We start from the raw sequence: 13,854 nt of genomic DNA, 5'->3' as shown, positions 1-13,854 counted from the left end.
CGGCCCCGGAGTCCACAAAAGCTGGCGGTTGTTCCAATGCAAGGTCACAGGTAACAGTAGATGTTACCCAGGTGGTCGTCACAGGTAACAGTAGATGGGGAGTCAGTGTGCAGCTCATCAAGGCCTCTCCTTGTCCTGGCAAGGTTCTGCGTTTCCCGTCAGCTCCGGACAGGTAAAATGGAAATGCCAAGGTCTCCGCAGTAGCGGTAGTGGTAGCGGCAGCAGCCCTCGCTCCTGCGCCTATCAAGTTCTCTGGGATTCAGGCGAGTGCGGCCCAGCTGCATGGTTTCCTCAGAACTAGGATCAGGAGGCTGGGGATGAGTGGGCATCCGGAAGACTGGTGCGACGTCGATGTGGCATTGTCTCACTCTTTTCCGGATGACATTGTCAATCCGGATAGCCATTGTGATTAGTGATTCGAGATGTTCTCCTAGATCCCTAGCCTCTAGCTTATCTTTAGTGGCAGCGGATATTCCATGGTGGAAGGTGGTAATCAACGCCTCCGGATTGCAGCCACTCTTCACCGCGAGGGTCCAGAATTTAATGGCAAAGCCCGCCACTGACCTGAGCCCCTGGCACAGGCTGAAAAGACGACTCGCTGCCTCTCATCCACCGACAGGATGATAGAAGACCCGCCGTAACTCAGAGGTGAAACCGAGGAGAAAGCTGCAGGATGGTGACTGCCGTAGCCCACGCCAAGGCTTTCCCTGAGAACAGCGATATGATGTAAGTGACCTTGGCCCGGACGGTGTGGAACGAGGAGGGATTATATTCGGTTACTCTCATTTCTGTAGTGACAGAGAGAGAGGTAGTTGGTTTGGGGACCGGAGTATTAGAGAAAGACACAGGCAATAAGTCATTTTCTTAATGTCATGAAACAATGTCCCAGTCCTGTCTCAGCATTCAGGCAGATGGGCTGAACACTGATATTTTACAATGGGTTGTTTACAAAGTAAATACTTGTCACATGCTATTAACCTAGACATTAGGGTTTACATGGACAAAGATTAGCCCATTTCTGGACTTAATTGTGCTATCGATGGAGAATATTCATTTTGCACCACTCTCTCTCTCTCTCTCTCTCTCTCTCTCTTTCTCTATATCTTCCTCTCTCTTTCTCTCTCTCTCTCTCTCTCTCTCTCTCTCCCTCTCCCTCTCTGTTACAATGAAATACACTTGTTCTTTTACTTTGGATATTGAAGAGGCAATTTGTGACTAAATGCACTGAATTTATTAACAAGACTATTGGGAACATTAAAAGTTCATTGAAGGAGGCTATTAAAAGCTCCACATTAATTGGTTTCATCTCTTCCACTAAACTTTTTTGCTTAATGTAATGGACCTATACAATTAATTACTTTAGTTATTATACAAGGTTTTTGTTATACGTTTGACAGTACTTGAGATTAGTTGTCACTTCAGTACACTACAATGCCTCCGTTGTACAGTACTGTACTAATTGTGCAGCATGTGTGTGAGCACTCTTCAAGTGACAAGCTAGCTTATTGGTTCGTCAGGGTAGAGCTGGAGTGATTTTTTAAATGTTTTATTTCATATTGAATCCTGCTTCTGGCAGTTATATGCACTATAGATTTCTCTATCTCAGTTTGCACATATGGATATGCATAACTTCTGATTTCTTTGTACAATACAGTATAAGGGGAAGTATGCATGTATGCACCTACCTATTTGGCATTTCAAGGAAAGCAAATTGACAATGAGAGACAGCAGCTGTGGCCTTCATGCAACAGCCACCTGCACTGTGGAGCCTGCACTGTTGTCCCACCTTCATCACTGATGTTAGTATAGCAGCCCATGCTTCCCAGCTCATCTGTCCCTCAGCATTTTACACTTCCTGCCTGAGGCCCCCTACAGTGAGACTTCACCCACGCCTTCCAGATGATCCTTTCATCCTCTCAAATCTTCACCACACTTATGGAAGAGTCGTACTTAAGATCATGTACTTCTCACTAGTTTAGATTTTTGTTGTTGTTGTTTAAGACAACGCCTGTAGGGAGGGAGGAATTGTAAGCTAAAATCATATCAGTTGATCTCTGTTAAACGCTTCTGTTGAAATTATATTTACAAACCATAGGATTGTCCCAGTTTTGGTAATGTGGTGTGACACACTACAAATGTTTTAATTGCGCAGTAGCTTAGAGATATGTTCACCACAGTGTTGAGAGAGTTGGAGAGAAAGAGAGGGAGAGAGAGAGAGGGAGAGAAAGAGAGAGGGGGGGATGCAACGTATGGCTGTGCTGACTGGATAATGACATGCAGAGTGCTGCGCCGTTGGGTTGAGTCTCCAACCAGATGCTCCCTTTATTGCAACTCATAAGGAGAGGGAGCCTGCACCATCGTACAGCACTCAGCTCAGCTGGCTAAAATACTAGGAGCATACACTGTAGGCAGTTTAATATTACAGCATGTCCGCCACACATGTGTCCAAGACTAGGCTGGATAAAAGATAATGTAGGTATCTTAGAGACATTAGCTTTATCGTATGATTCTAAATGAACTGAAATGTATTCAATGTTTGCTTATGTGTAAAAACAGTATACTCAGTATGTGAAAATGATTTACTCTGTCACACAATCTGCTCAGATAAAAGATTTAAATGTTCTGTTTGGGATTTTGAGCCCTGATGGTTAAACTGATGATGACAGTGTTTTGTGTTTGTTTATGATGAGCTTAAGGGCAATCAGCAATGCACTATAGTCTCTCACATTATATTGAAGGCAATATTCATGTTGGTAAAATGTCATTGTGAGACATGTCAGTCATAAAGGAACAAAGTTGTTTTAACAGTAGATGCCCTGGGCCCTCATTGGTTGTATTAAATCAGGACTTAAGAGTCTTTAGAATATGTTGTATTTTAAAGAGCTTACATATTGAATATAACATATTGACGGATATAATTAGTGTTGTACAATACATACTGTAAAAGAAACCCACAGTCAAATGTGAAGCACCAATGCTTGACATCGAGTAAAACAGAACACAAATCTGAAGCAGTAATGACATGTAATAAAATATAATTATACATATAAGCCAGGTCTATACAGACATATATGTACAGTCAATACATACATTTGCTAAAGTGAAAAAAAATAGAGTGAACATAAAATTGCTTCTTCTTTCAGTGGCTATGCACCTTTACGCAAATGTGCTAGTAAAGTCCACAGTCAAATCTGTCAGCTGTTATAATCCACCATGTAAACCAAATTCAAAACAAATATAGATGTTGTCTCCTAGGTTATAACAAGCAATCGAGTTCCACACAAAATCTTTCCATATGTCTTTAATTGGCGCAAATGTGTCTGTCTCCCTGCGCGTGGATCTCTTTAGTGCTCTTTTCAACAATCAGACACACACAGGTGGAGAAATACATGCACAGGTGGCTTGAATAAAACAAATGTAATAAGCCTGCGTTTTGACATACAGGTGTGATGAATGGTACATGACTGTTTTTCACAGGCTTGGCGCGCGCTGTGCAGGCTTTTATTCACATGTAATCACTTTGATCATGTAAATAACTGTTATTGTCTGTCTGTCTATGTTGCTGATATCGCCATTACTCCTGGAAGTAGACTTTTGAGTTTAACTTTGTGGTAAGAAGCTTCCACACCTCCAACACATGTTCGGAATTAGTGGAAATAAGTTGTCATCATCTCCACCATCATCAGTCTAATATGATTCAAGTACCTTTACGCTATTCTTTAAAAAGAAACAAATCACCTGCTTTGGAAAATGTACTGTATTTGCTTCTCAACTCTAAAATATTTTTTTCTTTGATTTGTCTATCTCTACAGGAAAAGGGAAACATTGCGGTTGTATTTAATGTTGGGACAGATGACATAAATATTGAAGAGAAAACAAAGTTTGTAAATGATGGAAAGTACCATATAGTGAAGTTTACGCGGAGTGGGGGTAATGCCACTCTGCAGGTGGATGACCTGCCAGTCATTGAGCGCTATCCGACAGGTAAGCAACCCACTCTTTTTACTTATGATCTTCTCTGCCACAGTTAGATTTTTTTGAATGACCAAGGTAACTGTCAGGAAAAATGTTAAATGCTAAGCTATTTTAAAAAGGTGGACAAAATGGTGTTCAAGTTGTTTTGTTGTTGTGTACTGTATTGTGCTTCTCTCTCATAATACCATTCAATTTTGTATAGTATCCTTTAAAATGTCACCATGTCAGTAGTATGATGACAGTCAAGATGGAACGACTTTCAACACTTGGGTTATTGAATTCACTATCATTTGAACTGCTAAAAGGCTTTGACAAAAGCTACAGAGTAAGTCATATACATTATTTAATAGCCTTATCATTATATGACTGCCTTTTTATGTTCCCTCTAACCAAAGCACTGGTGGAAAGTTAACATTATGCATTACCTACTGTAAGAACAGCTGTACATTTTAAATGCAGGCAGCAAATCTAAACGATTGTTTAAATTGAATGCAATAGCACATCCTACAGTATACAGAGGCATTGACATAATGGTTGGAATGTGAGACCTGGCGTTTAAGATCCTACGATGATTCATGGCTATCCCCTGGTACTTGTCCTGGGAAGACATTCCATAAACATCCATGTTTTTCTAGAACAGGTTCACTGCAATTTGTTTTACTATGGTTTCCTATGGGAACATACTAACCCTCCCCACATTGCCAGTGCTCAGTCAAGGAGTATTTGGGGAAGGGCCCTCATAGTATTGACTGACTGAGTCTGCATTAAACGTCAGGAAAAACATGAGATTGATTCGACCTGCCTCTCACCCTTTTCTGTAATAATTGGTGACCTTTTCAGGCATGCCCAGTGCTCTCATCTAAATGAAAGAGGGTTTTATGGATGACACTCAATCGTCACTCCTTGCCTCAGGTAGAAGAGAGAAATTAATGGCTTCTGACGTGCAGCGAACATGGAAGAATGCACCGCAGGGTTAATTGACTGGACACTACTGTCCTAGCCTGCATACAACTGACACACTCAGACAGTTCCCAAAGCAAACACAATGCACATACAGTACAGTATGTTCAACTTGACCACAAAGTCAATTTTAACTACTTGACTACAGTAATTACTTTGGGGAAAACAAATGACACAGTAATAGAGATTATTCCCGACCAAGACTTCAGCAACTAAAATGACATTTTTGCGTATCAATCTCATGATTCATTGTTGCCCAAAGAAAATTGGTTTTTAACAGAATGTGGATTAATTTAAGTTAAAGGTTGATTAGCCTTTTCATTAATTCAGAGCCGCAGGTTTTCATTTTGTGAGATGGAGTCATTAAAATCATTCACTAACCAAAGATCCCTCTCAATGCAAGATTAAACTCTATACTAAGAAGAAAAGTCTTTACGAACTTCTGAATGTCTTTGAGTCAACAAGTCTAGAATAAATTGGCTGTCTCTAATTGTTCTGCAGCAGGGACTAGTGTTGTCATGATACCAACATTTTGAATTTGATACCGACACCAGCTTAAGTATCACGATTTTGATTCTTAAATGATACCACGACAACCAAAAAAATATCAGGCAAAGTAAAAGAATCCTATTAAATAACAGAACATGGAAATATCAATTACATTAATATTTCACTAAGTTATAGTATGTACATTTTAACCTAATCTTGAGATTTCATTTTTAAATCTAACTTAGTTCACTAGAAGAATAATAGTGTCACATGTACAGGAATGGAACATCAGACAAAAGCACATGATCACAGTTCACCAGGAGAGGAGGAGACACTTGTTCACTCGCTTGCTTGATTGAATATTTGAGGACATGCTGAACTTAATTTCCATCCCTGAATGTGTTATGTTATCAAATCATGTATCTAAGCATATCCTTAGCTATCAGACCTATTCGTTGACCTGTCGTGATTTGAACTCACTTGCTAAATTTGACATGTTGACTCCCATTGACTGCATGGCCTTGTAACATCTTTTACAAATAAGTTTTGTGATTTCTCACATGTAATTACTAAGCTTGTAGAGTATCATTGGCTCTATAAGCTAAGTAATGCCAGATTTCACTTCTGGCATCTGTTTCCCTTCTACATTGTCCTAGTATAGAACCATTTTCAAAGCAGGGTATTGTGATACTTTTGTAAAACCGGTACATCATGCAACACTAGCAGGGACATACCCTGCCACTCATAATGTGCCCTCCTGGATGGTTGTTGGGAATAAGCACCTGCCCTTCCATAGGTCAGTGCATGTCCCTGTTCTACAGCCTTTTGCAAAAAGGAATATAACCTAACATAGCAAAGACAGTTAGTTGTGATTTCACAATGTGAATTTTAAAGCAATAACACCAACTGTAGACAGAGAAACTATAAGATGTCGTGGCCACTTTTCATTAGTCAGAACTTGATTGATTATGTTGCTCAAAGAGGCACTGATAAATCCAAATTAGTTTAAATACTTAATGAATAGAGTGAATAATGGGAGGGATAAGAGGCACTTGTTGCTTGCCTTGTAATTATATATTCTTATACAGTATTTTACATCTAGCACAAATGGCTGAACATGGATTTTGATATATTGTACTGTATTTACAGAAATTACAGTAATTGTCGTACTGCTTCTCTGCTGATCTTTCATAGCTTGTCTTTGGGAAAAAATAAACATTAAACAGGGAAATGCAGTCCACTGTCATGTTATTGCAGTGAAGCCATTTTTAATTTCTAATGGTTTTAACACAACATCAAATCAGCTAAGAATGCAGGATGTGATAAGTTAATCATCAGTGTATATTTCATCAGATGATCAAGATACTTGCATTAACATTCTCACTTGAGAAAATACAATAAACTCCTTTGCAAGTAGGCGTTATGCTAATTTAGCATCTTTGATTATGATGTGAGAAGAAAGTACTGCAGCACTATCTTTTTAAAAAGTTGTGTTAGTTATTTGATTACTGAAGAGCAATTGAAATCAAACACAATTTTAACCTGTGGTAATGCAAAACATTTTTTTGATTACCTGTCAGCAAATTGTGGTCAGCACCCAGCATCTTCTATTGTCTTGATCACTCCACAAATAGAACATATCCATCCCAAGTGTACCTCAAGGCCATCCCAAACCCTTTCTCTGTTTACTGGGGCAAGTCAGTACATTCTATTAAGCTGACTGAAGACTAATTACCACCAACCCCCCCCCCCCACACACACACACACACACACACACACACGCAAACACACTGTCCTTGCTCTTCCGTAGTTTGATTAGTCACCATTAAGCCCCCAGCAACTCATTGACCATTCCTGGATCAACAGTGACCATAATAAGAACAGAAGAAAAAGGATGATGACAAAGGAGAGAGAGAGAGAAGGAGGAGAGGAGCGGAGATTAACATGGTGCAGAAATAATTATACCATGCTCCCCATGTAATCTTATTAAAAGACAAATGTTGCGTATTTATGGGCCATTAAAAGTCCTTACACCAATTATTGGACAACTGTCGACTGGACGCAGACCCAGAGCCTCCTATCCATATATCTTAGATACCAGTTCTCTTTCTTTTATCCCCTTTCCCTCTTTTATTATGTGGAATACTAAAGCCTGGACAGCCACAAAAATTAGCCCTTCTCCAGAGTCTTGGTCATGGAAGTAATGCCATCACAATGGTACTGTCAGGCCCGCAGGATACAGTGCAGCACACTGTACCAGATCACCCTGAAAGCACACAAAGATAATGGAGCAGGCCCTGGCCTTATACTGTTATCAGAGAGTGATGCACTTACAAAGCTCCCCCCCTCTCTTTCACTCTGCCCTCTTCTGCTCTCTCCTTATGTCCTTCTCCCACCACTCACACTCTCTCTCTCTTTCTATCTCTCAATTACATTTAATGAGCTTTATTGGCATGATAAGACATAATTTTACATTGCCAAACATATAAGAACGTATTGAATAAATGATGACAGAACATACATTATGATAAATACAAAATAATAATACATTACAGTAATAACAGGGGTAACAAATTACAGGAACAACATTCCATTTGGTGTGTTGTTTCAATGGCTGTCCCTAAGGTTGTGGCAAGATACCACATATCTGGCTGCCAATTTGGAACAATTGGATTTTTCCCCCAATATATTGCATTTTTTATTTGTCTGTTTGTGTTTCAAATTCCTTCTAGTTGCTTATAATTTGTGGAAAGAATGTTGTACTTATATCTGCATATTTATTTCAGTGCAGGGGGAAGGGTAGCTATGTCTCTACCTCTTTCTCCCCTAGGAAGGTCTCTCTCTCTTTCTCTTTCTTTCTGTCTGTCTCTCTCTCGCTCTCGCTCTCTCTCTCATCCATTGGAGAGGGGTCAGATAGGGGGGTTGCTCTCTGCTCTTTTAGCTATGGCTGCAGGATTTATAATGAATCAGATGAACTGAAGCATTAGGAACAACAGGCCATGCATGGGGCAGTCATTTTATTGCATGGTATTATTCCATCTGTGCTGGTTTTCACTGTATTCTGTCCGTGAGTCTGTTTAGTCTACTATACAACCAATCAACCATTGCTGGGTATGCATATAATACAAAATAGTAAACAGTGCAGGGACTTTTTCTCAAGTCCAAAATAAGAATAGAATAATAACAGAGAAATGTTCTATCTCCTTCCTCTAATTCTCTCAGACCTCCGAAGTGGAACCATTTACATATTTGTTCATTTAATGTTGAGAGTGTCCCAGGACTTGTAATGAGATAAAGCTCCTGCCTTATCTGACCACTTTATTAACAAAAAGAAAACAAAGAGAGAGGGCGAACCAGGTCGGCTCAACCGAATCTGTGCTGTCTGGCGGTGGAGATAAGCAGGGCTTGTCCCATACCAAACCCAATCTCCACTCAGCAGCCGGAGCTCCGCTCACAGTCTGCAGAATGAATGGGTCCTGGTGCTGCGTTAGAGCCCAGAGGACAGCATTGTTTAACAAACCAGCGTCCCTGTGAGGGGATCAATAAATGATCACGGCTTGATTATATTCACACTTAATTAACCTGGCCTTTGTATAGCTAGAGAAGATTGCATGATCCAAAGTTTAGAAAGCTAGGAGGAGACTGTCATATCAATTGCAGTACTGTACTGTACAGTATGTCTATGTACAAATCTCTGGCTCTGCCACTATCACCTTTTCAGTACATGTAGGGTGACTAATATAACTTAGGTTTTGCAGGTTCCATAGAGGGAGATGGTGTGTGTGTGTGTGTGTGTGTGTGTGTGTGTGTGTGTGTGTGTGTGTGTGTGTGTGTGTGTGTGTGTGTTGTGTTTTTGTGCCATGTCACACCGAACACCAATTTCTCTAGCAATCTTCTGACACGAACATACGCCTTCAAATTAATTTCTGAAATATGGCTCTGCAACATTTGTTTAGACAATACTGCAGCAAATGTTTTGATGGCGCTAGGCACAATATATGAGTGTACTGTGTGTGTGTGTGTGTGTGTGTGTGTGTGTGTGTGTGTGTGTGTGTGTGTGTGTGTGTGTCTGTGTGTATCTGTGTGTGTCTGTAATTGTCTCGTCATTCACCCAAGTCTGCTCTCTCTCTCTCTTAGGGGTCTAATATTGTGTTTACATGTCTTGCCTAGGGCATGAAAAGAGACTGTACAATTTTTTAAACCCTATCATTTGAAAGAGATTACTCTTTTGTCAGAAGATAACTGGGAGGCATAAACATACAAATAGAATTGCAGCTGTCAGGAAATAAATAAGTATTTAAATAAATAAAGTAAAAGTAATAAAAAAGGGAGTGAGAGCTGCTCTCTCCCGCGGTGTCCTCTGTCTTGTCCTACGTGACACACATCCTCCCTGCTCTATCCCTTTTCACCATCCCTCCATCAGGACTTCTCTGTCTTCCTCCCAGCCCCAGGGTCCCTATTTGCCAGAACTCAGCCACTGACCTCTCTTCAGTTGAGGTGGCAGGGTGTCAGAAAACAGGCTCTGGCCACTTGTGACACATACATGGGTGAAGAGGTGGCACGACTAACATCACTGTCACATAGATTCGACAGAAGTAATGAAGGTCCATCAATACTGCCCCCCGTCAAACTACCCATCCAATACACAATCAAGCTTAGTCTGCTTCTTTCCCCCCTTTTCAATGGATTTCAGAATCAAAGGTTGCGAGACAGCATGGTTCTACATACATAATGTATATATGCTCTTTACTAATATACAGTGGAATATAGTGTGCATACAGTGCATACATAAAGTACATCAAGTCATATTGACATGCATTTTATGTGAGTGTGTACATTATATGGTGTACAGTATACACTCACTGCGAAAACACCGGCCTTGTGGTCTAAGTGAAAAGGTGGTGCTACGACTGCCGCAGGTCTCTTGGTCTCTTGACTGTATCTATACTTTATCCTGTCGGTAGAGTCACTCCATATCAGGACACAGTCCATTAATCCTGTCAGCATGGCAGAGGTTAGCAGGTCTCTGTGCCCTGCATCTTCATGAGTATCCTCACTAAGGACAGAGGGAGCCTCTTTTCCACTAGTGCATTGATGTCTCTACATTAAGAAAATCACTGTACCTTACCCCACCCTCCCATCCCCCCATCCGACTCTCAACCTGGGTTGTGGAGACAGATATATCAAGTGTCTGTATACCTTATTTCCTAAATAAGACTGACATGATTAAAAGAAAGAAGAAGCCATCCTCTTACTCCTCCTAAGCCAGACATTAACTTTGGATTTGAGTCACAAGGATGACCTCTTTCCACCATACCCCCTCAACCCCTCCTCACTGATGCCGTTCTACAACAAATTCCTGTACTGTTACTGTTAGTCCCCTGAACCGTTAACTGCCCACACAGAATTAATGTAGCTGATGTGACAAAACATTGTCAATCTGCCGGAAGAATGGAGCCAGCTGGAATTCAATCTCTGAAGACAATGCTTGGGGAGAGGTAGTCGGAGTCAGTGCTACTGTACTACTTCTCTAAAGAGGTTATTGGTCTTGACAAAAGGGTGATGCAGAGTTTACCTCATCAACGCAGTCCCTCCATCCTACTTCCGTTGGAAATAGTTTACTATTTATTACTCTACTGTTTCATTCAGTTTATTCTTTCAATTTATCTTTACCCTCTGTGCTTCATGTAAGCAGAAAACCTTTTTGAATTCAAAGCAGACAATGTCATCCCTTCAGGATCCCAAGCACTTTTACAGCTACAGTGGATCAGGATGTTTTAATGTCACACTAACTACATTGAAATGCTCTTTCATGCACTTCCATGCTTTGCTGAGGTGCGTCTTGTTGAGTATTTTCAAATGCATTATATCTACAGTGCTAAAGGGACCATTGCTTGTGAGATGTTGGTCATTACCACCTTCATTTGCATTCTCAATATAGACTCAATAGAGTATGTACACGAAGTCAAGCCTTTCTAATAGTGACTTGTGGTTTTCTTGAATCTTAGCTATTGTCAAAGCCTTCATTCCTATTTGAAATAAGCCCTTCAGAATGACACTGTATATACAGTATGTGCACCTGTTTGACACCTAACTCTGTTTTATGTCTTGATGCTTAAAATATCCCAAGTGTGTTAACTGCTGAATGTTCTGTTAGTTAAATTGTTAGTCTGCTTTTTAAAATGGGGAAGGGAAATGTAAAGATGTTATAGATATTTTGTTTTTCTTCTAAACCCCAAAATGTGTGCAAAAGGTTGAATGTATTTCACAAACCATTAATACAAATGATTTTCCTTCTGAGAATGTATATAACTCGCTAAAAAGTGTGCCAAAAAGAAAGAGGGAAAAAGAAAAATATGTGTTGGAAATCATTTTGGTGAGAGTTATGTTATGGAAATGTTTCAATTTGTGATTTTGGTTTGGTTTATAACATAATTTTATTAACCTAGATGAAACTTCAGGTTGATAATTCTCGATTAATATAGGAATAATTTGTTGGCTAAAATAAAATAAAATGATTGAGTGAAGTTTGGTCAATGAAGTGTTGTAGGTAACTTTGTTTTTTAAACATCCAAAACGTCCAAAAACTTGTGGCAGTTGTTTAGCTCAAGCATTAAGTATTAACATTTAACCTTTGACCTTACAGATTTTAACCAATGAAATGTCTCTTTAAACTTTAAAGGCAACAATGATAACGAACGCCTGGCGATTGCTAGACAGCGAATCCCATATCGACTTGGTCGAGTAGTTGACGAATGGCTACTCGACAAAGGTAAAAACATTGATTAAACTTGAAATAAAAATAATTTCATCATAACCAAGTAATACTTTGTAACCAATAAACCTATAAAATAAATGTTCAGTAAAACTAAATAAAACAAAATCATTTAAACAGTAAAATGAAGATAGTGATATTGCTCACTTTGCATAATAATGTATTCTTTTTAGAAATGTCAGCTGTTTAATACGTGTTTCCTGTCAACTTCAGGTTAAAGGGACTGTAAATATAAATCTAACTGTTCTTATTGAAGTAATATGAACACTGTTAAAATGTATATAAATTACTATAGCATTGTTGTTATTTGCAGTAAATATCTAAATGATCAATTTAAAAAGTCCAGTTAAATCATTCAGTTGATATTTGTAGTGTTATTTGATACACATATATACAGTACATGTATGTGCTTGTTTTATTATGGTTCATGTGAACTACAGTACACTGATTAAACTGCTAGCAATGATAAATAGAGTGCAATATTAATTGGCATCAGAAATGGAGTCCCTTTAACAGACATTGTAAATATGTTTAGGGAATGAAGAACAAGTAAATGTATTATAAAACACAAAAGTGCATGTCTTTTGTAACTTCTAAGAACCAAGTTGTATCTCCCACTTAGAATGTGTCATGATTCTTCATAATTCTTTCTGTTTTTTGTTTAATTTTTTATGCCGTTATCATTAATGACTCTTTTTGTTAAGTGTCTCATCATATAATTTATATATGTTATGTTCTAGTTACAGTACTTGCTCTAAAAGGCAGTCTTTAGCTGATGGTAAAAGTCAACAAAAATTGTTTGGGTACACTTTAGTTTGGGGAACACTTATTAAGCACTAATTTGTAGCTTATAAGTGTTTAATAAGTAGCTAATTCGGCCATTATTAGGTATTACTACCCATTAATTATGTATTTGCTTAGTGTTTTCTTATTTTCATGTAATTAGTCATGTAGTAGCTAGCCAGTTAGATGTGATTTCAACAATCCTACTGCTTTGCTTAGCCGGAAAGGGCTAAGGAAAGATTGGTCAATTATTATAAGGAAAGTTACTGTTACCCAAACAAACTTAAAATAGTACTGTAGGTGATTTCCAAAACATTTATGTGAACAAGCTGTAAGACAATTATAATGGAATAGTATTGGATGACATATTTTTCAACAGCAGTTCCGCATGGACAGATTGTCTTACTTTTCAGATTTCCTTCAAGTGTTGAAGCTTTACATTCAAGACTTTCCTATGATTCCTGGAAATAAATCAATTGCAGTTTAGTCCATTGCTGTCAATATTCAATATGTCAATATTCAAACATTAACCATGATTAATTATGTCACCCTGTTGTTAAATGGACTTGATTGTCCTTTAAGCAAGGCTACATTGATTTAAGACAACCTATTTTATTGTTTTTTATTATTATTATTTTATTATTTTCCTTTGAATCTGCTTTTCATAGGCATCCCATCATTATAACTGCAATAAATTACCAGAGGCTGCCTCTAGCAGCGGGTAATTTATTGCTCTCATTAGCCACTGGGCAAATAATCTGTCCTTTCTTCAGCGCGATTATTTCTCATCACTCTTTTTTTCTTTTATGTCTCAGGGAGCAGCTAGGTCTGAGCTTCAACATTCTCGTATATATGTAACATTGTTTTCCTAC

General features: G+C 38.8%; 1 protein-coding gene across 17 annotated transcripts in view; it reads left to right on the top strand.

Moving 5' to 3' along the window:
• The window catches only part of LOC310822998 (neurexin-1a-like), a gene marked incomplete at its 5' end in the record, with an annotated part of 300,716 nt that overhangs the window by 236,743 nt on the left and 50,119 nt on the right, over positions 1 to 13,854 (top strand). For all 17 annotated transcript variants that reach the window (XM_083695624.1, XM_083695636.1, XM_083695631.1 and 14 more), the window contains 2 exons: positions 3,813 to 3,984; positions 12,107 to 12,196. In XM_083695624.1, coding sequence (XP_083551750.1) covers positions 3,813 to 3,984; positions 12,107 to 12,196 — 262 coding nt within the window. The remainder of the gene's footprint in view (positions 1 to 3,812; positions 3,985 to 12,106; positions 12,197 to 13,854) is intronic.

Source organism: Argentina silus (assembly GCF_951799395.1).
Source record: "Argentina silus genome assembly, chromosome: X".
Classification (NCBI taxonomy): Eukaryota; Metazoa; Chordata; class Actinopteri; order Argentiniformes; family Argentinidae; genus Argentina; species Argentina silus.
Note: the sequence above shows the minus strand (reverse complement) of the source record. Positions and strands in the feature narration are given on the sequence as shown.